Source organism: Nipponia nippon, unplaced genomic scaffold (genome assembly GCF_047370975.1).
Source record: "Nipponia nippon isolate SJK-2023a ecotype South Korea unplaced genomic scaffold, ASM4737097v1 scaffold_1, whole genome shotgun sequence".
NCBI classification, from domain to species: domain Eukaryota; kingdom Metazoa; phylum Chordata; class Aves; order Pelecaniformes; family Threskiornithidae; genus Nipponia; species Nipponia nippon.
The window spans coordinates 130,372,047-130,398,325 of NW_028262290.1; the positions used below are offsets into that span (position 1 = coordinate 130,372,047).

At 35.9% G+C, this 26,279-nt stretch overlaps 1 protein-coding gene across 2 annotated transcripts in view; it reads left to right on the forward strand.

Moving 5' to 3' along the window:
- The window catches only part of SKAP2 (src kinase associated phosphoprotein 2), a 119,675-nt gene that overhangs the window by 14,633 nt on the left and 78,763 nt on the right, over positions 1-26,279 (forward strand). For both annotated transcript variants that reach the window (XM_087772658.1, XM_087772670.1), the window contains exon 4: positions 8,852-8,956. In XM_087772658.1, coding sequence (XP_087628784.1) covers positions 8,852-8,956 — 105 coding nt within the window. The remainder of the gene's footprint in view (positions 1-8,851; positions 8,957-26,279) is intronic.

A 26,279-nucleotide genomic window follows, 5' to 3' on the forward strand; every position in this document is an offset into this window, starting at 1 on the left:
TCTTTAAAAATTGTATTAAAATAATTTGCTATTTTTTTTATATTAGTTATTTTTTTTTATATTGCACCTCAGTACCCTTACTGAAGTTGGAATGTAGTTTCCCTCCTCTCTTCACTGTCCAACCAAATTAAGGGTGGAAAAGTCAAATGTTATTTTATTAAGAAAACGACTAACGTGAAATTAGGAGGGGTGGTTGTTTCATTGCAAATGCATCTGACTTTCTGGAGAGCATGTTTTTGAAGACTTAATAACTTTCTGAGGCTATGACTCTAATAAACATGAGAGTTGTCTACAAAGAGCAGAGTTTGTGTTTACTGGTTTGCTTTTTTTGAAGGTCAAGAATATTCTAGTCTATTTACTTTCTTCATTGGCAATTTGATTCAGAATTTCTTTTCCGATTCAACAAATTATTAATAAGACGAGATTTCATTATCTCCAGTAAAATGGATGATTTAATTGATATAGTCTGTAATTGTTACTGTATAACTTGCTCTGATTTCTGTGAAAATTGTATTCAGTCTTATTCTTTTTATTAGAGTGCATTTGCTTCTTAAGAAGGATATATTGCTTTGTTTTTTAGTTTTCATGATGTGTCTCTTTGGTTCAGATTGTAGAACTATGTGCAGATGGTGAAGCCTGCAAATGCTGACACTTTAGTTTTCTTTCAGTATTTGTCAATAAAATGAGAGGGCTCTAAAGTTATACCATTGTTTTCTGCAAGCAAGGATAAATTTCTCAAAATCCACGTGCATTTACATGCATGAATATGAAAAATTCACGAGAAATGGGAGCCTGCCCTTATTTGCAAAGTATTTGAGGGAATGTTGTTCAGTGGTATGGGTAGTTGGTATATTTCCAGAGTTCAAGAAGTGTGTGCTAAACTTTATTTGGTTGTGTCGTTCTTACTTTAGCCCTGTACAAATTAGGCGTGACTTGTGTAGGTGCAGAACAAAGGACCCACATGGAGGTAAGCAGTCAGATTCTTGGCCAGCTACTAGTGTAACAAAGCAGTGGCAGCAGCTGAATGAGGTCAACTTTTGTGCCCATTCATACCTCTTTGCACACCTAGACATTTGAAAAATGGAAAATGTGAGAAAAGATTAAAAACTGAGGTAGCAGGGATGGTCAGACATTTTCCTGTTCCTCCCCCCTCCAGGGAAAGAAGAAATATCCCAAAATATAAGGTGAAAAAGGAGAATATTTTTTAGGAAAAAAGAAGGGGTGGAAGCAGAAATGTAGAAACTGCACTGAAACAAACTAGGAAGAATGAAAACTACTGTGCACATTTAAACTTCATATTTGCTCTTCCTTGTTTTGTGGTAGCAGTTACTCCTTTCTTTTTTAATGCAAATAAAATAAGCTTTGTTGTAGCTGAAAGATAAAGAATGATTCACACTATGTGCCATGTTATCATAGTATAATAATTATTATACTACATTAATTATCATGCTATATCAGCTGTTTTCAAGAATCTTGTGAGTTGTGACCTGTCATCCTTCCAGAGGCATCCAGAAGAATCTTTTGGAGGCCTAAAGAAGTGGACTAACACTTTCAAAATTCATGTATTTCCTGTATAACATAATGAAACTTGACTCTGGTCTCTCAAACAGCAGCTTTTTCAGCTTGTGAGTTGTTCCACAAGTATGCTTTGTGGGCATCAGCTTGTCACTCCACTCTCCTTCATCATTGCGTGTTCTTGGAGTTCCACTGGCTTTGCATGTAGTGACTAGTCAGTTTGACCAAGGTATTGTATGTGAGCCCTTGTTGTATGGGCTTTGGCCACTAGCATACAGAATCTTACCTTTCATAAAGATAAGGCAGGGAGGTTTAAAAGAAGAAAAAAAAGAGCATGTACGCAAGTAGAACCAGGCTCCTTAAAACCGAAATCATCCACGTGTGTATCTCTTAACTTTCAGAGAATGCATACCTACTTCTTTGCAACCAGACTGACGAACCTGAGGACTTTCTTGCATCCTCTTAAAAATAAGCCTTCTTTTGTTGTCTGTCAGGTCAGTAAATATGCTGGCAAAAGCATCTTCTGTGTCTACACACTGAAAAAATTAACTGTTTTAGGGGAAGTAGGTACATGTGAAAATGCAAGACACGAAATTCATTGTATAGGAAAATATTTAATTCTCATGTGTGATGTGTTATCTGATTTTACACTGACTTTTACAGTTAAGTGTAATGTTGATTTACGGACAAATAAAGTGCACGTTGTTCTTATGACCAAAAATGTACAATTATATTAATATCCAAACCACTAATCTTTCAACAAAATTTATTTTTATTTATTGAGTTATGTTATTAAATGTTTATTATTTTTATTTTATTCTAAATTAAGGAACTCAGTAGAAATATCTTTTTTTCTTGGACACTGCTGCTTTTTTTTTTTTTCTTTTAATTTGAAATATTTGACTCTTCATCTCAGCAATTCAAGCAAAATCAAAAAGCCATAGTCATGCTCAAGGTAACCTGTTCTAGATCTTAGAATTGGGAAGGAACTGGAAAACTAAGATAATTTTCATACAAATTGGATTCATTTTTTATAAGACTAGTATTCCTCTAAGGGTGTAAAAGTATGGACTTTGTCAAAGATTCTGAGTTACTACAGTTTTTGGCATTTCTCTGTTTTGAGATTAATTGAATCAATACCATGGCTGCCAAAATGTTTCGTTAAAAGAACCTTGGTTTCAATTTATACTAAAAATAGTGCTAAAGTTGGCAGAGCAGTATAAGCCGTAGAAACCGTATTTGTGTTTGAAGCTCACTTGCCATCTGTTCTTTGCATTTATTTTAGTAAAATATACATTTTTAATCACTTTTCAGAAAATATTTTGGCTCAGTGTTGAGAGTGAGACACCAAAAGTACTAGCCAAATCGAGTCATAACATGGGAATTTGCAGAACAAGTTCCCCATAAAGCACTCAGTGCACCTTGTAGCTGATCTGCAGCACACGGCTTTGGCACTATTTATGCAGAAAAGCATGATTTGACATTTGCTGAACTTTTGAGTCTGATAAAAAATGATGAAGGTCCACTTTAATTTTCATTTCACTGTAGTATAATAGAAGACAAACCTGTGTCTCTAGATCATCCCTGTTCTTCACTATGTAATTATTGGGAGTACCTGTAGGAAACCTTTAGATGACTCAGATGCCTCTTTGGCTCTTGGCAGAGCAGTGAGCGTCTGGAGCCTGAGACACCGGCTTCCTGGAAATAGGCAAGCTGATAGAGTAGCACTACATGCAAAAGCTTTGTGTTTTTGTTTTTTTTTTTTTCCCCCTGTTTTGTGTGGAGGTGATACTTCCTTTTTTGTCTCTGTACACTCTTTTTCAGGAAATGGCAGCAGGTAGGAGTCTTTTCTTGGACTTGAGAAGGGAGGCAGTAGCTTGTGGTCATCAGAGGATGCAAGTTCTGTATTTTAACACACTTGAGCTTTCAGTCAGGAGCATGAATACATCATTAGTATTTAACCATAAATGGGAAAAATAAAATATGGCTTAGTTTTTACACAGTCCTTTGAGGATCATCATGATGTGTTTCTGGAGAGACTATAAGATGCATTAGAAGTGTGCCAAATATCACTCTGTTCTGGAGGTCTGGAGGGTTTCATTGTTGGCAAGTCACTGTGTTGTCTCTTTCAGCTACATGCAGCTGTTATCTGTGAAGTGTCTGTGCCAAGTGCGATTTCAAGCAGCACAAGATGCAGGCACCAGTGCAGCACAAAATGGTTTTATCCTGATGTGCATCATCAGAATGAGAAGCAGCTCAGCAAGTAAAAGTTGTGTTGCTTTTCTTGCTTGAAGCGTATTTGCTTACAAACCTAACGCTGCTTCAGTATTGTTTTAAAAAATAACTACTAAAGAATTCCTACTTGACCTTTACAAAACAAGCCATTAAAAATAATCATGTTAATCTGAGACTCGAGAAGACTCTGCAGGAATGAGTGTGTCGGAGCAGATTGCGTGGCAAAGCATACATCAAGAAAGCGGCTGTCAGAAGAATCCGGTCTTGCAAGATGACTGGTGGATTGGGTCAGTAGCATCTTCTTAAAAAATCAGGTGCAGCTATCAAGAAGCTAAAGTATACCTGTGCCAGCTTGAAAGCAACTTTGTCCAGTTATTTTTGTGAAAAACTCTATAGTGAGGACCTTGTGTTTACGTGCTTGGTGGCTTCATCCAGTTCTTTCTTTGGTGGGTTCTTGGAGCAGAGACTGGACAGGAGGAAGTGACTTCAACCTGCTGCGACTTGGGACCTCCCAAAATGGCAAGAAGCAGGTGTTTTGACCTGCATGTCTTTTTATTTTTGCGAGTTGTTTTATTTTGCTTATACTTGAGCAATTTTAATGTGTCACTCTGTCTAGGCTTTTTCAGAAATAAAATGAAAGTGTTTAGTGATCTGGGGACCCTGAGATAGCAAGTCTCTTTTGGAGGCGTTGGCTGAAACATCTTGCTTGCTCTTTTTTAGATTTAGTGGCTGAAGCAGTATCTGCTTAGGGGTTCATTACTATAATCACACTATTGCAGAAGAAATTGAATTCCTGGGGAAAAAAAAAAAAAAGAAGTCTGGATCTTTTTTCTTTAAACTGGTTTCTTATAAAGTAATATGGTCCTGTTCACTGCATTTATCTTGTATCAACTTAATCTGTTGGAAGTCTTCAGAATAGGGGGCAGGGACTAAGTGCAGGCCTTGTTACAGTGAGGAGAGTTTGTCTTTTATGTCCCAGTCCTAATGTGGTATGCTTACCCTTTGGTATGCAGTATTTCCTAAATCAATAAATTAACTGTAATGGAAAAGGTAACATTTAATAAGGAAAGACATTGCATTTTTTTTTTTTTTTTTTTACGGATAACATAAAATATTGATTCTAATTCTGCTATCAAACCTATAAGAGGTTAGTTTAAATTGCAGAAACTGGAGAACAGGGTCAGTTCATATACATATTTTTGTTATTGTAACTGTTAACTATCTACTGTTAATTAAACTTTTTTTTTCAACTTCCAGATAAATCATACTGTATTCTGGGGAAACAAGAAACTATATTAATGAGCATCAACTCCTTAATTATCCTTGTGACTACATAACAGGGACACATTCATGTCATTTCTTTGTGCAATAACTTTTGCAAAGAAGTATTTTTAAACTGATCATTAATTTTATGACCACAGAAATGAGATGCAAAATTTATGCTGTTGTCATTGGCACAAGTTCAAGGCACTGCTGACATTATGTGTGATTGTAATGGAATGGCTGCCAGCTAATGAGTCTATAGACATTTCGTTTGAGCATGCTTTGCTTTTAGATGTCTGATTAGGCAGTAATGCTTTCAATTATGCCTGCAAATTGTATTGGATACATTTACCTGATGCCCATTGTTGCTTTGTACTTCGGTTTTCTATTACATAAATGCAAGTTGAATGCTTTTCTTTAATTTATTGATGCTTTTCGGGTGTATTTTTAGGTACTTGGCACCTGAAGAGAGGAGTAGCAGCTTGTGCTGCTCAACACTGACTCCTCTGACTGTTCAAGGAGTAACACACGTAGCTTCAAATGCGATTCTATCTAGTCTTCCTCAGTAGGTGGAGTATAAACTGCAGTGCAACACCTTGATGGAGGAGCATGTGAAGTGGAGAAAGGGCAGAGATTACTCTGAGTGGGAATGCAGGAGACCCCACCGAATCAAGAGGAAGCCTCTCTATGAGCTGTCAGGAGCAATATCCTTATATATTAATAGCATACACTCCTAAGATGTCTTTTAACCCTGCCAGAATTAAGAGGCAAAAAACCAAGGCTGATACTAGCCTGTAGTCATTCTTTTACGTGAGCACATAAAAACGTTGTGAAATGTTGTCTGTTAAAGCTCCAGAGCACATTGAATCAGCTCTCCTATCAAAATGCCTGCAGTTCTTCTATACAAATTAGATGATTTAAGGATTGCATTTTAGTGTATAATATAAAATTACAAATACACTTATTTAATCTAAAATAAAAAATGGAAGACTTTTAGTTTAATCTAGCCCTACAGGGCTACAGGTTGCTTGTAGCTGTATTTAGTGTCTGTGATCTGTACTCCACATTTTTTACATAAAAAAAGTGTGGGTGCCTAAACATAGTACTGTCTGACATGGGATCTGTATATTTGTTCTGATTATATTTCTCAGTGAGTTTTTTCCCATGGAAGTCTTCAAGCCTTTGTTTAACATCTAGAGAACGCTTTGAAGACTATAAACTCTCTAAAAGCACTGAGCTTGTAACTTCTTTCTTCGTAATACCTCAACAATTTTTTTGTTTTGTTTTAGGAGTATTTTGAACTTTGATATTGTAGACTTGGGACAGATATTTGTTTTATTGTAAATCTACATTTGGTGTGCTCGTGTTTTTTGTTGTTTCAAATACAGTATATATCCAGGATATGTACCTCGTGTGCCCTGCATATATATGTATATATTAAAAAGCCCCTTGTTTCCAGATCATCTGGCTTTTATATGAATGCGAAGCACAAAGGTTTACTGAATTTGAAATCCTTAGTATAATTAGAAAATGGTAGTATTGTAACTTAATGGAAGAGCAGGGTAACAGTGCAGCTGTGCAAACTTACATAAGGAATCACAACTTCTCTGAAAGAGATTATGTATAGCTGAGTAGGGCAAAATTCTCTGGAGATATTCTTCCTACGTGCGTACTTGCCTGTTTTCATCCGTAAGTGCTACTCATTTAGATATACTTAGGTTTACTATTCCGCCCATGAATTTTGAGTGCTGGAGTGTGGTGTTTGTGGAAATGTTTTCCTCTAGAAATACAGCCTAATATTTTAAATTTATGCTGGGACCTTCATGAAGGTTAAATAATAGTACGTTTATGCATAGGCTGATAAGAGGACATTTTCGACTGACAACCAGGGCATTGGAGGTGGGGTTTTATATATATATTCTGTGCATTCTAGTACTAGTAAAAGTTTAGGACAGGAAAAGAGTGGAACAACTTTTGATACTGTATAGGTTGTGAATATCATGTCTGCTCTTTTTATATGGAGTCTGTCATCTAATAAAGATATATATATTTATATATAGACAGAGACAGACAGGCAACTGGTCTCTGGCATGACCGTGTGAAAGATGATCATGCAGGTTGTAAATACGGCGTAATATTTTCTGTTCACGTGCTATCTGCTCTCTGGTTTTCTGTTTGGAGGAAGAAGTGAATCCTGGAGAGGGATAATTTACTTTTGATTGGTTTGACAGGTGTGATGAAATGCAAATATTTTGATCAGATTAACACGATGGCTGGAGTGCTACTGGAAGATGGCTGTGTCAAAAATAGATTGGAGTCAGGTTCAGATTAAAAGCAGTTGTTATATGGCATGGGAGCCTGAAAGGAAACTTTCCCAAGAAAAGCATTCTAAATTAATGAAGGGAAAACCAATTTGGTATTCAACAATCTCAGGATGTAAAATAACTCCAGCAAAGCAAAAATCAGGCTTTGTTGTCTTATCTGCATAGAAAACTTGCTGTTCTTTGTGAACAACTATGCTGCTTTTTGGGCACGGACTCTGAATTTTCCATGATTTTCCATTATTAAATGGGAAGCAAAGGGGTAAAACTCTCAGCCATGGATAGACAGTCCTACTGATGAATGTTATTCCTATCTGTGTGGAGAAGAATATTTTCACTATGCATGGGGTTTATTTTGGATTCTGAGAAATGAGTTATCCGATACAGTGCTCTAACAGGGAACATGTGAATAGAGAAGCATGTCTGGAGGTCTCTGGAAAGCTTTCTGCATATGAATATACCAAAAGGCAGTGCTTGAGCAATTTAGCTTTCTATACTTTTCAAGAAAATACAGGGTCATTTGAACTGTTGGAGCATCAGCTTTATGATTTTGGTTTGGTGATTTTTATCATATTTAATTATTGGATTTTCCTCCTTCACCAAGACTTGATTTTTTTTTTTAAAGGAACAATGTAGTTTGTTATTTTTGCACCTCTTCTTTGCCTATACGGTGTTAAAAAAAAATCTCAGAAAAGATAGCGAGTTTTGGGAGAGAGAACTTTAAGTTTTGTCTAATTAAATGAAAGCCTCGACTCATATTGATTTCACTTTACCTTTCCCAGACCTTCACACTTAACGCACTCTGGTCAGTGTAGTGCATAGGTCAACTAATAATGTAGATTTTGTATATATTGTAATAGGGCTCTCAGCTATATAAGAAATTCATTGACAGAATGCTGCACTAAGCCACTGGTTCAGACTGGGTGCTGTCAGAAGGCGATTCCATTTTTAGTTTCACGGGAGGAACACCCATACACATACAACGTTTGCAAAGTAGCGCCTAATTATGGTGAAGAAAAGTGAAAGTGGGCAGAGGGCGACAAACTGCTGCCAAAAGTAGTTTGGCCGTTCCTGGGAGGGAAGTTGCCGCAGCTCCTTCCTGCGCGCGGACGGGCAGAACTTCGGCGCTTGGCGCTGCCCGTTTCTCCTCCTGCCAGCATTTTCCCTTGCCCGCTTCTTTGCTGTGGGGTGTGTTTCTTTCCGCCCCCCCACCCGTGTGAGAAGTTGTCAGCTGTGCGGCGCTGGGAGCGGGGTCATTATATGACAGCGTTTAGGGAAACCAGTGCGGCCACATGTACGCGGCCGGTTAGAAGGTAGCCCTAGAACAGCAGCGCTCACAGCTGCGCTTGAATGTTCAAGGTGCACATTACGAGGGTCCATGAGAAATGGGATTTTTTTTTTCCGTTTCAGACAGGAATCGGTATCTTCCTTACTAATGAAAATTATTTGTCTTCAGGTTCTGTCTGTGTTTGTATGATAGACTGTTTTAACTAGCAATGTATTTTCGACTTTTACAGAATTGGAAGATGAGGAAGAGTCCGAGGGCTCTTTTTCTTCGCCTCCTGATAGTGTCTCAATAGCATCTGATCGATATGATAAAGAGGATGAAGCACCTTCTGATGGTATGTGACACTGTTTACCTTAGAACGTACTAGATTTGCCAGTTTGCTACAAACTCATGTAATCGGATCCTGGTGATGTGAATGTTGGTGTTGGAAATCAGATAAACAGATAAGCATCACAGCTGGACAGTTTTCTTACCTTTACAAGAACCTTTAAAGGAACTGAAGAGCTCTCTCTAGTGGTCCTAGAGCATAGTGAAGCTGTCTCAAATTTACATTTTTTTTTTTTTTTAAACTCATGTTTTTTCATAACAAAGCATCTTCTGTAGATGCATATGTTTTTAAAGATAGATCAGTGGCTAAAAAAGTGTGAATATTTCTAGTAACAAATTGTTTGTTAATTCAACATTATCAGATTCTTGCTTAATTTTATTGTGCTACTTAATGGCTTACTGTATTATTTATCTAATAAATAATGAAACAGTTTACGTGATTAATATTTTTCTGCAAACTCCATGCAGAATAGGTTCATAAAATATTAAATTAATTATTCCTACAATGTTTCCTTCCATTAAGACAGTCTTTTGTAGAATGTTTTCATTGTATAAATTTTAAATTGGAGTTTGCATTTAAAGAAAAAAAATATCTAGGCTCCATAGCTGTTTTCCATGTTGTTTTATTTTGTATTCATTAAATTTAATGCTAAATACGACTGTTCTGAAGACATGAACAATTGAATATTTCAACAGTTAACAAGCTTGCTTTAGCTTAGTGTCCATATTTTTGAGATTCGTTTATTGTATACATAATATAAATACCTTCTATGGATAATATATAGCAATAAATTAAGTATATGTACAAATAAATTAATGATGTATATTAATTTGTGGCACTAGAAGTTAGATAGACTTACTAGTGAATGATGTTTTCTGACATGATATGATGATCAAACTGTGCAACTCCATCTCGAAATACAATTGCTGAATGAAAATATGCTTCCTGCAACATAGCACTTCACATTTTATGTTATCCAGATTATTCCCTTTGGAAACATAAATTGCTTTTATGAGGTATAAAATTATGTCTATTGCAGAACAGGGATAAGTCAAGTACATGCATAAGTGATAAACCTTCTAACCACTGATTCAGAATAACGCAATTTTTTTTATATCCAGAACTCTGTAAAATGTGTAACAATAATAATCACACTTTTTTTTTTTTTTTCTATTGAGCTTGTTGCATTTTGGCAATGTGGCCTTCTATTAAAAAAATAAAAACAAGCCTTTTTACTTTCTGCTTGAAATATAATTATCAGTCAAATTGAATATGGCTTTTAGAAAACCCAAGTTAATTTTCCAAACTACAGATGAATGCAACTTTCCATGTATTTTATTTTTGCTTACAAACATAATCTTAACATTATTTCTAATTGTAACTTAATAACGTGGTACTGATTGCATAAAGGGTATGTGACAAAATTGTATGACTGTTTAATAGGAGATGTAATTATAGATTTGTTTCAAAACAGTTAATCAAGAAAAAAGTGATAATGTTCATAAACCTAAATAATGAATGGCTGAAGAATGCTGATGCAAGAGTATATGAAATACTGTATGAGTTTGTACAGATGGGTGACTAATTTTTAGCCTGTTTTGGAAGTTATAATTATGAGAGTAGGTATAATAGCTGCCCAGCAATATCTTGGCTAATTCATTCCAGTTTAGGTAGAAATATAGTGGGTGAGATTCTGTTGTATTTAAGATGATTTTACCTCACTGGTCTTTCTACATTTTATGATAAATCCTCTTTAATTATCTAGTGGGAGTGCAGCATGAGGAAAAGTTGAGAAAAGATGGTAGATTTTGATCTGTAAATACTTTCCTTTATTGGAGGAGTGTTTCTGTTTTCCTCTTTGAATGTCCAGTGTGTCGTTCTAAGACCATTTTGATTTCAGCGTACGTAGTCCATCATTCAGGTCTAGCCACCTATACTATGTAGGAAAATGTGTGTTGGGAGAATCTTGTAAGGGATGGATGGACCCTCGGAGGTGCCATTTGTTTCAGTTTGCATAGGCATGAATTGGTTTGTTGAAGCTTAATACTGTATTTTTGTGTTTTTAGCAGTCTGTTAATGTTCAATATTTAAATCCTACTCGAGAAGCTGCATCCATAAGGTAGATGTTTGATCTTACATGGTTACCAGTTTAGTTTAGCAGCGCTCTGTGCAGGTGTAAAACCTCATTTGTGTAGGGTCAAGGCTCTCAGCATTAACAGAGGGGCCTAACCATATGTAACCAAGTTGAGGTGTTCTTTATTTATATTTAAGTCCCTTCGTATTTTTATGTAAAACCTTTTATATAAACTTTCTGCTAAAAAAAGCCCCAAACAAAACAGGCATTTACCTTTATATACTTGAGTTAGACTGCAAGGTTTCTACGACTTCTGAAAGTGTCACTATTTGACTTTGCAGTGTTACTGTCAAAACATAATTTGTGAAGGCACACGCTTGGTAGCAGATAAAGAATTAGTGTATTACGTGTACATTACAGTCATTGTAAAATCCTGGAGTTTTTGTGTGACCTTTGTCTAATGGTGTATTAATTACAAGAGAGATAATCCATTTAACAATAAGTATGGGATAACTAAATTAGCACAGGTCACCTAAAGGCCTTTTGTCAAATCTGATTGTTATGTTGTCCTTTTGACTTTTACCTTATGGTAGGCACTAACAAAGTATCTAAACTTTGATGGATTATAAACTCTAAACATGATATGTATTTTTCATAATGCTAATGTAATTTTCTAGGTACTGAAAAGGTCAAACCCCCACGTCTCTGTGTGCATTCTAAGTCTGTCTTTCCTTTTAATATTTCTTTTTCTCTGTTCCTCTGGTTCAAAAGTTCACTCAGTTCCCAAATGGCCACCTAATTTTCCAGTTATTCCCTCAAGCCATATGTGTTTTGGTTTCTTTATGGTTTATTAGGTACTGTAGGAAAGTAGCATAAGTTATATCTTCTAATGAAATTCAAGCACACTTCAGTGATGCTTTGACTTGATTGCTGGCAGCAATTAAATCACAACGAAGGAGAATGATGCATAGGCTTACATGTCCAGACACCCTACAGAAATTGGAAAAGGGATAAAACACAACAAAACCCCCAAATAAAATAACAAACCCCAAAACAAGACAGACAAAACAAAACAGCACTGCCAGGCACTCCCTGCTTAACTTGATTTTTTTTTTTTTTTATTGGCTAACAGCCTGATTGATAGCAAAATCATAACTTGCTGTATGCTAACAGGCAGAGTTCACTTGTAGGTTATTGTGAGCTGATAAAGGGTTAGATGGAGTTTTGATTTTCACATTGGTCCTTGGTGCACCAGATTAATGGAATTTCAATGAGAGACTGGAGTAGTCACAGCTTTGTCAGAAAAACAGATGGAGATTCTATAGCCATGTCTGCTCATTAATACCAGTTGCCTGAAAGGTGTACTACTTCTCTATACAAAAGACTCAACATAATTGATTTTTGAGCGGGGTATTTTTTCACTTATTGATGACTAGGTTTCTTGCAACTTAAATGACAGGTTTTTGTATAGTACATTGTATAACAATACTATGTCTTGTAAATTCGTACTCCCCTGTATTTTAAAGAATGTGTGCAGTGGAAAATATATGTCTTGATCAATTAAAAACAAAAGCATACCAAAATACTTAAAAATTGAAATAGTAAAACTTTCTTTAAAGTTGGTAACAAACTTATTTTTGGTTGAGACATTAATGGGGAAAAAGTTACTGTTTTTCATTTAATACCATCCAAGGAAACCTGAAAATTAAATCTAGGTTCAGTGTCATGCTGAAACTTTCCTATTTAACAGTGTAATCTTCTCTTATGATCTCAAGGGATTTTTTTAACAGTAATTTTTTAATTTTTTTGTTTTATGGTATAGTAACTGGATCCTATAGTAGGAAACGCCATTAGTATTAAAGGAACAAACTTTCTGACTTTAAGTACTGTGAGTGAACTGACCACTTCTTCAGAAGATATGTCTGTTTAGCTCTTCAGGGAGTATGTGATTGGGTAATTACTGGATCTAAAAAGATCATGTGAATGCAGCGACAAAATAATTTAGATCATCATTGCTGTGGAAGGTCTCGAAATGTTGCCTTGAGCATGTAAGGATGAAAGAAGTACTAAAAACGTGTCTGGGGACTTGTATGATCTTCAAATTATCGTATTTGGCTATAGTTTATGAATAAAATACATTTTTTAGTATAAAATTGTTAAATAGGGAGAGAATCTCATCCTAAAACTTCCCTGTAGTTGAAGTGGAGGAAGGTAGGGCCTAAGCAAGCAAAACAGGACATCTGGAGAACTTTGAGGAATCAGAATAAATGAAGGAGTTGTGCTTTAACTGTTTGTCATCAGAGTGCAGTCTGGAGAATTAGCGGAATTTGTTGCTCCCTGCAACATGCTTTTCTTGGTATAATTTTTGAATGAAACAGCAGGTTCTAGCACTTTGTTTTCATGCAGCTCCTCTGGAAAAGTTCTGTACAAGTCTTTGCAGGGTTGAGTCAAGTATTTTACATGATCTATAGTATTTCCTTTGCATGAACATCACATTTTGCATTTTGATTGATCAAGTGAGAATGAAAAATTGTGTGACTAAATTTTGCATGCTGCTTCTTTTGACATACTAAGTCTCAAATACAAGTACTGATTAAGTTTCTTCCCCCCGTCCCCCCACCTCCTTTTTTTTCCCCTTTTTTTCCCTATTTGATAGGCGTAAAGGTTTGAATACTGTCACGGACGAAGGGTAGAGTTCAGCGTAAGACCTTATCTTTCTGTACAATGCATATACAAGTATTTTCCCACTTTCTTCAACTACATTCCTACTGAGTTTATTTTTGAGGCACTATATTAAAGCAAAAACTGTGTTCTATCACTAAGCCAGTTAAGCAGTATTAGCAACTAAGTTAGCAAAGGTTGGAGAATGGAAAAGGCAGCTAGGATTTTTCTGTCCTCTTCTCTTTCCTTTTGTCCTTTCTGTTCCCTCAGTCTTGTATTGGTGTACCACTATTCTAGTATCATAATCATGTACATGGAGAGGATGTTTGGTTGTCTTGGGGATGACAGCACTGGAAGCTTACCTGAGTTATTCTAGGAGATTAGTTGTTTGCTTTGCAGTACTGGAGAGAGTTCCAAATGAAGTGCATGACAGCCATTTAAAGAAGTGAGAAACTTCTTTATTTGTCTTGTTTTTCTCATAGGTAGATCTCTCTGAAGACAGAAAAGCATGTATTTTCTTATTCCTTATATCTCTTTAAATATTAAAGCTTGATTAAAAAAAGATCATCTTGAGGGGAGGTAAGACCTAGGTTTACTGGGACACTTAATCTTTGGTGAGAAAAGGTGACTTCTACTTTGTGCTCTTATTAGGAGCTGGCAGGAGGGCAATAGCATCAGTGCTGTGGGAAATGGGCAAAGGCTGGACTTTGGCATGCCAACTTTGCTTTGAGAGGATGCTAGTTACTGTCAGAATTGTGACTGGTAAATAATGTAACTTACTATTTTGATATATGTAGGTAATTCTATGTTTACATCAACAGTTTAGTGGACTCTCTTGCTGTGTCTGAACAGATGTTGTTGTTGTATGGCGGAAGAAATGCTATGTATTTCAATGTATTATGATTCTGCATTTCTGGGACATTTCTGGCTGAAAAGGTAATACGACTGATCAGAAATGTTGCTTTCAGAATTCTAAGAAATTATAATTAGCAACTCAGTCTCAGGCAGGAAGACTGAAGTCTAGAATTTCCAATGTGGTATGCTGAGGCTGTCAGAGGAAGGAAGCATCACTAGGGAGTTAGGCTGAAACACGGACAGTTTAGATGTTACCCAGAATACAATCTTTTACAAGCTGATGGAACACAATGAAAAGTAAAACATACTAAAGAGGAATTTAAAATGTGAAGCGTATTTTAAAAATTAAGTTTGTGAGGATATTGGTGTGCGTGGGACCACATGTGCGTAAATTCCCAGATCCAAATCTGTTTGCTTAACAAATGAGAGTGCTAACTTTGTTGAAATTGTGAAAAGCTGTAAAGAAGATCAACTTCTTGTTGGACAGGAGGGATCTTAAGAGTAAAGTCAGTGTATCACCTTTAGCATGCCTGAGACATTTCTTGGCAGATACGTGTCTCATCTTTCCTAAAAATCTCTAACGGTGAACTTTAGTCTTCCCCAGGCAGCTTGTCCCAGTGTTGCATTGTACTTGCTAGTAGAGGATACATACCCTGAACTCTTCTTGGCAGTCTGTTGATATTTGACTGCGTTCTGTCCATAAAGGACACAATGATGGTATATTTCTTTTTTTTTTTTTCCCCCTTCTGTCATGAATATATTTGAAGACTAAGAAGAGTCTTTATAACTTTCCGCATGTAACTGCTGTTGAAACCTTATGAAAAGAACAAGCAGCTGAAGTGCTTGCTTGTTTGTTCATTTGTAGGATCCATTGCAGTGAATATAGCAGCAATGACTTATTTTAGAGAAGGAAGAAGTTAAAAAAAGATATATGCAAAAAAATATGCAAAGCTAATCTAATTAATTTTGATTTAAACCATTTTCACAGAACAGAAGGGATTAATTTCTGATAGGAAGCAGAAGTTTTAAGTGAAATTTTGGCCCTGTTAAAGTCAACAGTAAAGTTAAAAATGGCATCATGTAGGTTAACAGTGTGTACAAATTGATGATACTAAAACGTTTGAACTTCTAATTATCATGATGAAAAACTTCCTATTAAACAATAAACCCCTGTGTTCTTTTAACATTTACCTTTCTCCCATGGGAGAGATGACATGGTTTGTTGCTCATTTTATTTCATCTATGTTGCTTCAGTGACTGAGCAATAACAAAACAGCCATGTATGCTCCACCACTACTCAGGACAATATCCACAATAAAAAACAAATAATGATCTGCTTAACCCATTTCTTTTTCATATTAGATCGTAATTTTATTCAAGATATCTAACAATATTATGTTAAAAAAACCCTAGAAAGCTGAAGTGCAATAGATTTTTCTATTTACTTTACATTGCTTGTTGGCCTAATGTTTTTCTAGATTGGTTCTTATACATCACAAATAGCTGAAATAAAAGGGAAGAGGGAAAGTTTTCCTTCAGCCCCTTTGATAGGTGATAAGATTTTCAAGTGTGTTTTGGAGGCTGTTAATTATGGATTTAGGACCTTATTAATGCTTTCCTCAGCTGAGTGAATTTCTACCTTCTGATTTCCCTGTAATTCCTCTTTCTTCCTGCCAAGCAGTAGTGGCAAGTCAGCTTCCATTCTGCTTCTTACTCCTTCCCTCCCAGAAACAGAGAGATGCATCAATCGTAGATGATAGCACTGCTTCATGTTACTTCAGTGGCACCTTCAGGTGGGTACTCTTCTAGTACCTTTCCAGAGGTGAGCAAGTCCAACAGATTGTTGCTGCTCGGCATTCAAGGCAAAAGGTGTCCTTTCCTTCCTGATATCTGCCAAGTACAACAGGAAAATGGGTCTGCCTTCAGCATATACTATGCAGTAGCACCAAACATCTCAGGGGAGAAAAACTTTACAGAAACATAACGGTTTGTTTTAGGCTAGATGAGGAATATGTACAACAATGCTCTATGTAGTGCTTCATGTTTTCCATGTCAAGGATGAGGCCTTAGAGTGCCTAGATATAGGACCCAACTGAAAAAAAATAAAGCCTTGCAATAAAAGTAAGAATTAAAATTAAGTTTGGTGTAGGCTTTTGTTTCTCTGGCGATTAGAAATTTTTGCCCATATTTAATTTGTTGCATGCACTGAAGTGTGTATCAACACTAATGAACAGAAAAAGATTTTTCCCATATTCCTGTTACTGTGTTTTAACTGATTAGTGCTTTCTGTAGAGGTGCAAAGTGTATCTGTAGAGATTAAGCAAGTAAAAAAAAAAAGGCCTGTTTTCTGTCAGGCGTCATGCAATCCAGGCATTAATTTAGTGGATTTGGGTTCGTTTCCTTTTAAATAAAAGGGCGGTTGCAATGGATTAATATTTGTGAATTTTGAGATTAAATTTGAATGGAAAAGTAAAAACTATGTCATGAAACGGTTTATTAAAGTGTTTTGCAAAGAAAAAACCCAAACATTGTAAATTAAATCTTTGATATCCACTATACAGGCAAGTTCATTATTGCCCTGATCAAGAAGATGTTGCAGGTATTGTTCACTGCTTAAAAATTTGCAGCAGGAACCATACTTCCTTTGGACATCTGTCACTAGACAGCATTAGTTTGATTGATAGTTCCCTCAGTAATTCTCCATAGATGTTTACTTGGATTACTTACAAGAGTAGGACTTTAGAGTAGCAGACTAAAAATGCTGAATGCCATCTTTTCTCCAAACTAAATTTATTACTACAGTTTCTTAACTAATATTAGTCAGAGCTACTCGCCACTGACTATCACAATAATGACAGGTAATATCCCATGAGGATCTTAGCCCTGTCTTCTCTACTGCTGGTAGTCAGAAATAGTTTTGGCCCTATTTTGGGCAAGGAATTATGAATGATCCTATACTATAAAATGGAGCAAAACCTCTTCTGGTCTAAACAAGATTTTCTGGCTGCCTTCTGAATATTTGCTCTGTCTACCTGAACACACATTCCTTAATGGAAAGTACATCACAGTCCGATAATAACTTTCTTATATGAAGACTAGGAAAAGTTATTATAAAACCATCTTTTTGTTTGTTCCTCAACAGTCACATTTCGTATTTCTGTATATGGACATGGGTGATGTATAAATACTCACGATGCATATTCAAAGATGCAGTTAGTTTATTATGTGCTCCACGTATCTGCACTTGTGCATCACCACTTTGCACTGAAGAGGAAAGGGGGAAGGATTAGTGTCGAAAGAATGTGATTGGGGGCAGAAGGATGTTTGGACTGTGTATATGGTTGTACTATAAGACAAAAATAGGATGGAGACAAGTGAAGTGAAGGTGGTCCAAGTCTTTTTGGTAGGTAACAGATAAATTACTGTTTTGCAAGCATGGATACAGGAAATGGGCCTCATTATTACTGTTGCCTGGAAAAGAAGTTAATGGAAGTGTTGTCATTGACTTCCAATTAAAACAAAAACTAACCTTGCCTGTTTTCAGGTGGAGAGTCTAACACATTCTTATAATTCTCTCTGTTTTGTGTTTAGTAATTTGAATATGTATGCATATGAAGGTGGAGGGGAAAAAGTTTGTCTTTTTGATTTCTAGAACAGCTTTCCTTATATGAAAGTAGGAGTGGAGTGATTTTTCTCCCTTTAACAGCTTCTTCAGAAGCTGGCTTTAATACTGTATTTTAACAGAAAAATAATTGGTGAGGCTACCACAAACTTTCTTGATTAAAGCTTTTTGGAATATTTTAGCACAATGGCTATTCTGTAATTGTGTGTGTAAAATAACTGCAAGTTAAGAGTTGAAAATACACAAAAGAATGTAGTCATAACATTGAGAAGTGCAGAGATTTTTTTTTTTTCTGTAATCTGTATAGATAATGTTTGGTATTTTAGATAGAAAATAAAACCTGCAAAATAAAACTTTGTTTTTACTTGTTAACCGCAACATATCTGCAGATTTCATTTGGAAATATGGACTATGTGATGCAGTTGATAGAGGTGCATTTAAGTATGTATTGCTTTTTTAATATATGGCATACCTATTTTTTTTTTTCCCCCTCTCTCAGATCGCTGGAATCTTCCAATGCTCTCATTCATTTGAGTAATATTTAGAATGCGGTATAAAAATAATGTGAAAATGCCGTAGTGAGCTGGTGATAATTGATTTACTCCATCACACTGAAATACCTCTTGTTTTCCTCTTCCTCCTCCCTTGGGCAATAATCATGGGATCAAGCTGCCAGTCTGTAGATATAGTTTTTCCAGCAGTGCCATCTGGCTCCTTGGCACTGGAAGTTGTATTGGCTTCTTTGCTGTTTCCACTGCTTTTTGTCAAATGTTAGTCTGTTGATGAGATGTCTTCTGCTACTGGGTGCTGATATCCAGCCCCCCAACCCCCCCGCCCAAGTGAATATTAGTTTTTATTGGTGTTGTAAGGGCCTGCTTTTTTTTTTTTTTAATTAGGATTTGTGTGTCAATTGGCTTCCTCCACCCATTTTTAAAATACAGTTTTCCAGGATTTTTGTACCTTTTGAATAGTACTAGCATCATGTGCTCGCGCAGATTTTTATAGATCTTCAACATTAATGTAGAATTGCCTACTTTTATTTTTGGGAACTTTCACTTTTTAAAGAAATTATGGATAAATAAGAATTTGTAGCGTCTATGTAACAGATGTAACAAACTTTATGTTTTGGAATAACTAGCCAACCCAGCTATCTTTTTTATTACAGAACTACAGTTTTATTTTTGCTGTCAGCTTTTCTTAAAAAAAAAAAAAAAAAAGTTCTAGAAATGGTGGCTCAGTGGAACAAACACATCTGAGTTGCTTTATTCTATTCAAGTCTTAGATGCATTTCACTGCCATACAAGGTATAATGATCGTATTGATAAAGAGTTAGAAAAGAATGCTCTGTAAATAGTATTTTAATGGGGATGGGAGGAGGGAGGAGAATCCTCTGATTTAAACTCTTTTTGTAATTATTATTGTTCTTATTAATTTTTTAATTATTTTTATTTCCTCTACTGGTCAGAAACATTCATATAAGGGGAAAAAAAAAAGCCTGAGGATCCCAACAAAATATGAAGAACAGAGCTTCAGATAACATGTTTTTATTCTGCTTTTAAAACTTGCTTTGAATATTTTGGGTGAATAAAAAAAAGAAATCCAAAGCCCTTTTTATTATTACTTAAGTGAACTCCTGTTAATCAGGACAAGGCTAACTAATTTAAATCCTTTATATACATATTTTAAATTTTTATTTTAACCACCATTTTCAAGTGCTGTCTCAGACGAATGAATTATACTCATCCCTGAGTGTAAATCTAAATTCTCTCTTGTGTTGAAAGTATTTGCTTAAAGTTGTTCAAGGTAACATTGTGAACTCTCAAACATGAGCAATTGTGTTTATTTGGCCTGTTGGAATATTTGTATATTATTATCCCTAAAAGTAAAAAAATAATAAGCACTATTTATTTATTATAGTCTTAGTACAACCCTAGTGTAATGCCTTTGCTAATAAAGTACTATTGAACTGATATGTAAATCAATATTATTGTGTTTTCCCAGCACTGGAGAAATTGTCTGGTACTGGAAACGATAGGACTAAAAATCTTATATGGGGCAAGGAGAGCCTTGGTTACGTTTTTGTAGCAGTTGGTTTGAATTAAATTTCAAGGATCTCTTGGTGTCTCTTTATAGCAGTCTTTTAAAGAAGACGACGACGACAGACAGGGTGTCTGAATGTGGGTCTCCTTATCAGTAACTTGACTCTGATACAAAATGGGTATTTTTAACATATGAGTTCAGCTGAAAGAATCTATAGAAAGGGTTATAATATCAAAGTATGGCAAGCATAGCTAAATATGCATGATCTATTGTAACAGTAAAAGTGTAAGTCTTTAGGTTCACAGAATATATTCTCTCATGAAAGATTTTAAGGGCGTAGGTATATAATGATTTTCTAAAATAGCACCAAATCTTCTTTTTGTTCGTAACTAAATGTGAAGATAAAATGTTGCCGCTAATCAATTGTCTGGGATGCCACCTCATTAAGATTTACACGATCATCAAAAATGCCTGGAATTGTTTGTTGGCTATATCCTAACTCAAATATATAAAGGGGATACCACAGCATTTTTCTTTAGAATCGCAGGGAGTTCAGTGACCTTTTGTGGCAAATTATGTAGAAAGAAAATATTTATATTCATTTAAAATAACCTCCATGAAGAAATAGTCTCATTACCCTGTTTGATCAATTCCTTGCAGCCTGAGCTGTAGCATGCTGCTATTGCCATTGGTTGATGGAATACACTGAGAAGTGGCTAATGGTGATGGTGCTCATCAGGACAGGGTTCAGCCAGCGGTCAGCAACAAATAATTCAAGACTGTTTCTAAGTTTGTGGCTGGTGGAATTTGCTTCTTGCCCCAAGCCAGCAGCATTGCTGAGCTGGGCTATTTGATTAGAAGAGAAGCATATTTGCTTCTTAGCAACTGCACATTTGCACAACACACAGACCTATACTGCCTCCAAAGGTTTGCCTTTTGTGATGGTGGAATAATACTTTTCTGTTGATTGACAGACAAAAGAGATCTTTGCAATGCAGAAGAGTTTACAACCAATTTTTTCTTTGTCTTTTGTAAACTTATCGGAGGTGCTTCTTAATTTAGCATTGCCTGATGCAAATTTGTGTATGCAGTAAGACTGGCCATGATTTGAACTCCTACATCTAAGCTATTACTGCTATGCGTATTTAAAGGACAGATGCACACTTACGCTTAAGCATTGGTGTGTGCAGCTTTTTCCCCAGCAGGTCTACTTAACGCAAATTAATTTCTACTGTATTTTGAAATAAATTTTAATATATATATTACTATCTCCCATGCAAGAGTGATATTCCTTTTATAGAAGATAATGATAAAGTGAAAGCTGGTCTATTCTTTGTGCTTTATTTAACATATTAACAGAAGTGCGGCAATGATCGCAATTCTTATAGTGTGTGTGCGTGTGTAATTTTCGATTTAACATTTCCCACAGGAAGTGAATCTACAGAAGAAAATGTGTCTAGTCAGTAGAAGGCAAAGGTATTTATAACACTGGTAATCCTTGAAAAAAGACAATTTAGGAAGAAGAAAGCCTGAGATTTACAGTCCTAGGAGGCCAGGGCAAGAAAAAAGCAAACTTTTTTTTTTTATGGTTTTACAGCTCTTTTCACTCCTGGCCTGTATTTTATTGTGGAAGTTTCCATACTGCCATAATGGAGCAATAAATCGCTGACGTGGTTACTGAAATGTTGCATGAAATAGTAAGTACAGTTAGTGTTAATGTGGATTTTTGATGCAGATATCTGCTTGCGTATTTTCCTAAATAAAAGGTATCTTTTAGCTTTCATAACTAAAAACAGTGAGTACTGTTCTGAGTGGATTTTATAGTCTGCTAAAACTGGATCTTTTAAGGGATAGGGAGAGTTAAAGCAGGAGTGCACAATAAAAGGACTGTGGGCCATATTAGCATGGCTAATGTAAGCATCCAGGAGTTTACTTACTAATAACCATTTCAGTGGCAATTCAGAGCCAAAAGAGGAGAGGAAGCAAGCTCTCTGCTATGGTGAGGCAATAATAAACCCCAGATGTCCCTCTTTAAGTCAACATTAAACCTACCAAAGCTTTCAATCCTTTTTCATGTAGGAATTCTTTTTTTAGTCAGATGAACAATTCTAAATACATCACAAGCCAAAATTTGTGGCTCTTCAGAGAAAGTTGGAGATGGTGGGTGAGACAAAGTGAAAGCGACGAGGGGGAATCAGTGGCTGTTTTGGGGAACAGGTATTTGGCGTGTGCGTACTGCTGAGCAGGAAACAAGGCGTAGAAATAGGTGCAACTCTTGTTTTGGAGGCCCTGGAAGGGCTGATTGGTGACTGACTTCATTCTCTTCCTTATTAAATTTGATGCGTGTATATATAAATTTTTAGAAGGGTGTTTTAACGTACTGGTAGGATTTCACAGTCAATAGGGAGAAGTGTTAGCTTTGGCTTAATTTCTGAGACATTCAGAGTTGTGATAGTGTGATAAGGTGGCTGCTTGTTACGCTGCTGAATTGCCAAGGAGATGCCTACACATGGTTGACTTATTTTTGTACCTCAGTACCTGTTAAGGTGTTACCTGTGTTCTACACAGATATTATACTTCTTTCAGTAATATAGTAATACATGCACAATGAATTAGTGGTTTTTTTTGTTTTGTTTTTGTTATTTTTTTTAACAGGAAGCCTTTTGCAAGCACTAGGCTTTTTGAACAAAGTAACTAAAATATGCAGGAATTGCAACATCGCTACTATCAAAATGCAACTATATCTAGGCTAGAATGCAGTAACTTTTACAATGGCACTATAAACAATACCCAGCAATTTAAGAGCAGGATATGAGGAATATCTCACCTAATTGAAATGACAAGGGGGATTTTGCATAGGTAGATGCAATTATTCATATTGGAGGTGGGCCAGAATGCTGGGGTTATTCCCCTCATCTTCCTAATTAGGCTTTCAGTTTCATTAACAGTCATTGAGATATTGGGTGACTGACTTGTGTATGAACATAACCATAACACATATAAAGAACCTTTTACTTACTTATTTATTATTATTCTTTAGAAGTATCTCTTGGATTATGTTAAGAAGTCTGTATAAAATTATTATGGATCATTTTTAGTTGTATAGCTCAAGATAGGTAGAAATAAAGGAATGTTTTATGATGTGCAGAACACCAAATGTATGGAGACTGAAGGCAGCACGGCTATGCCTGTATGTTGAGAAGGGAGATTAATCCAGCTTTGTTGTGCTCCAAGGATGTTTTCAACTTGGGGTAAATTTAATTTTGAATAGGTCTGAGGAATCTACAATTCTTGTTGTCTTTAAGCCCTAATTTAGGAAATATAACTTAATGCGTATGGCATCTTTAAATTCCCTTGCCACTCTAATACACTGTCATTGGAATTTTTTTCCCCCCTGTTAATTGCCTTTGTTCTTTGGAAACAGACGTTTTGAGGGAGTTTTTGTTTGGTTTTGTTTTCCTTTTTAGGGAATAATAATGAGATGCAGTGATTCATACCGTACTATGTTGGTACCAAATAGCTGCTTGCTGTGTTTTGGAAAGGGCCTTGAGTGTCTGTACCTTAATTAAATCTCTAGGCCAGTCTTTTTTCAACTGATTTCTCCTTTTCCAAGTTCTATGATTAGTGTCTTCTTAGGAATGTCAGGTAGAGAATTTCTTCGCTGTATCTGCAGTTAGTGATGATTCAGGTCTTAAATTAAAAATAGCCTTCAATGGAGAACATCTCAAATATAAACCAAGGAGGTAAAAATATTGTACGAAAAGCAAATCTACTGAGTCAAAATGTTTAAAAACCCGAAAATCATGTGTGTGAAACTGAACAAGCTAAAAAAATGATAATCACCTTAAAACTGAGAAATAAATTGAGTAGCTCAGAACTGGCATGGTTTAGGTTGTTGTTTGGGCTCCCCCTGCCTTTTAACAATTAAAACAGAACAATGCTATTCTAAGGTAGCATTATAATAAAGAAGAGTGTGTTTACAACGTAACTAGTTATTCTGGTTCCCACTGCTGTACAGATGAGGCCATAATTTGTCCTTTTGGTTTGATACTTACATTGATGATCCTCCTGTAGTTCTTCATGGATGCATTGGGACTGAGAGTCAGTTGTCTAGCTCTGATGGCTTTTTCATGCTAGTTTCTTCATCTGTAAGATTGTTCTAAGTAATATACCAGTAATTTGTAAGTATTTTGAACAAAGGTATCTTTGTGTGTTGTATTTCCCTTCCATACCCAGAAGTAACTTCTTTTGCCAGTATGTTTTATTGGCTAATACATACACTATTGAATAAAATGATGTTCACGAAATAAGAACAAATAGAACAGTGAGTAGTCATTCATTCAATATACCTCTGATCTTGCACAGACACAGGCTTTGGTAGTGATATAAAGACACATACTGGTAAAGATAATGCATGAAGAAGTTAATCCTGGAGTCTTGTCCTTTAGTACTTCCCTGTCACTGACTGGCTTCCGTGTAGTGTTCTCTAGCACAATTTTGTCAAGTGTTGTTTTCTAACTATGTTAGATAACAGCATTTGTACCTGACCTGATTTTATATTTAAAAAGTAGGGGGGGGAAAGGCAATGTTATTAGGATCAAAAATTGTTTTTCTTGGAAAATAATTTCATTTAGATACTCAGAGTCATCTTACTGTTCACCGTAAGGATCCTCTTTCATGGTCTTCTCCTCGGTTTTTCTCTGTCACTGATGTATGCTATAGCAGTCACAGAAGAAAGTATGCAGTTTTCTGTGAAATGCATGAATCGGGACATATGTGACGTCCCAGTCTTATACATGCTGTAACCTTCCCTCCGCCCCTTCTCTCTCCCTCCCTCCAACTGCTTACATTACTTCGAAAACATGTGTGTGTGTGGGGGTGAGGCGAGGGAGAAACAGTGAAGTGGCACAGCAGGCCAGAAAATGAAATGTTTTTCCCTGTAAATATGTATTTTTTTAAAAACGTAATGAAACCAACAACATTTCGCAGCATTTCTAGAAAGATGTGAATACTGCTTCTCTGTTATGAAGAGGAGCAGTGGAGGCAAAGTAGCTCTGACTTGTCCAAGATTGCAGAAGGAATCTGGTTAAGAGCCAGGACTAGTTCTACGTTTTCTAGCTCCTGCTTACATGGTAAGATCTCTCTGCTATGTCTCACACTTTCCAGCTTTCTGAACTTTTTGACAATTTGAAATGGATATTAAAGGGACGTAGGGTAAACTTTTTTTATGTCCTCAGAACCACATCATTTATTAACAAATGTCATCCTAACGTGTATACAACTTCCATGGCTTTGAGTGTTAATTGTAAATGGTAAAAAGGCTCTCTTTGATTACGTTTAAACTGGTGCTGCCTTCTGAAGTACAAGGGGTGTTTGTAGTTTTTTATAATGTCTTAGTTTTAATATTATTTTAATATGAAAATGTTGGTGTTCCTTTAACTGTTTAAAACAATAGAATATTCTGCTCTGATTTTTCAATATCAGAAAAATCATTTAGATAATACAAGATATAGGACCCCAACCCCCCGCTCTCCCCAGGAGTTATAGCAGCGCGTTAAACTGCTGATACAGACACTAAAACTGTGAGTTTTCCTTTACTGGTTCATTTGAAGGCGTTGCCTTTTTTTTTTTTTTTTTTTTTCTTTTATGAAAAAGGTGGTGGTGCAATTTAAAGGCTGGTACATAGACCATACCGGAAGTAGTAAAGTACAGTCTGGAGGCAATAGTATAATGCTTTCTATCTGAAAGATCACAGCTAACTTACTTAAACTGGTGGAAAAGTTTATGAAAGTTACTTTTCAACTTGCAAGTGATTGAAGTGATTTGGCTTCACTTTAAAAACAGCAGCCTAAAACTGAGCTGCCTGAGTATTATCATCACTCCAAAGCAGCATAATTACCATTAGGAGAGAATTGGTTCTTTTAAAGGAAAAAATAATGAAGGGAAAACTTCTTAAAATGAGTTTTATTACATTTTTCTTATAAAATTAGTCTTTCATTTTGTTGATTAATGTTTGAGTTTAAGATTTTGATGTAGGCATTTCACCATTATAATTCTGAAATATGGGAAGTCCTTGA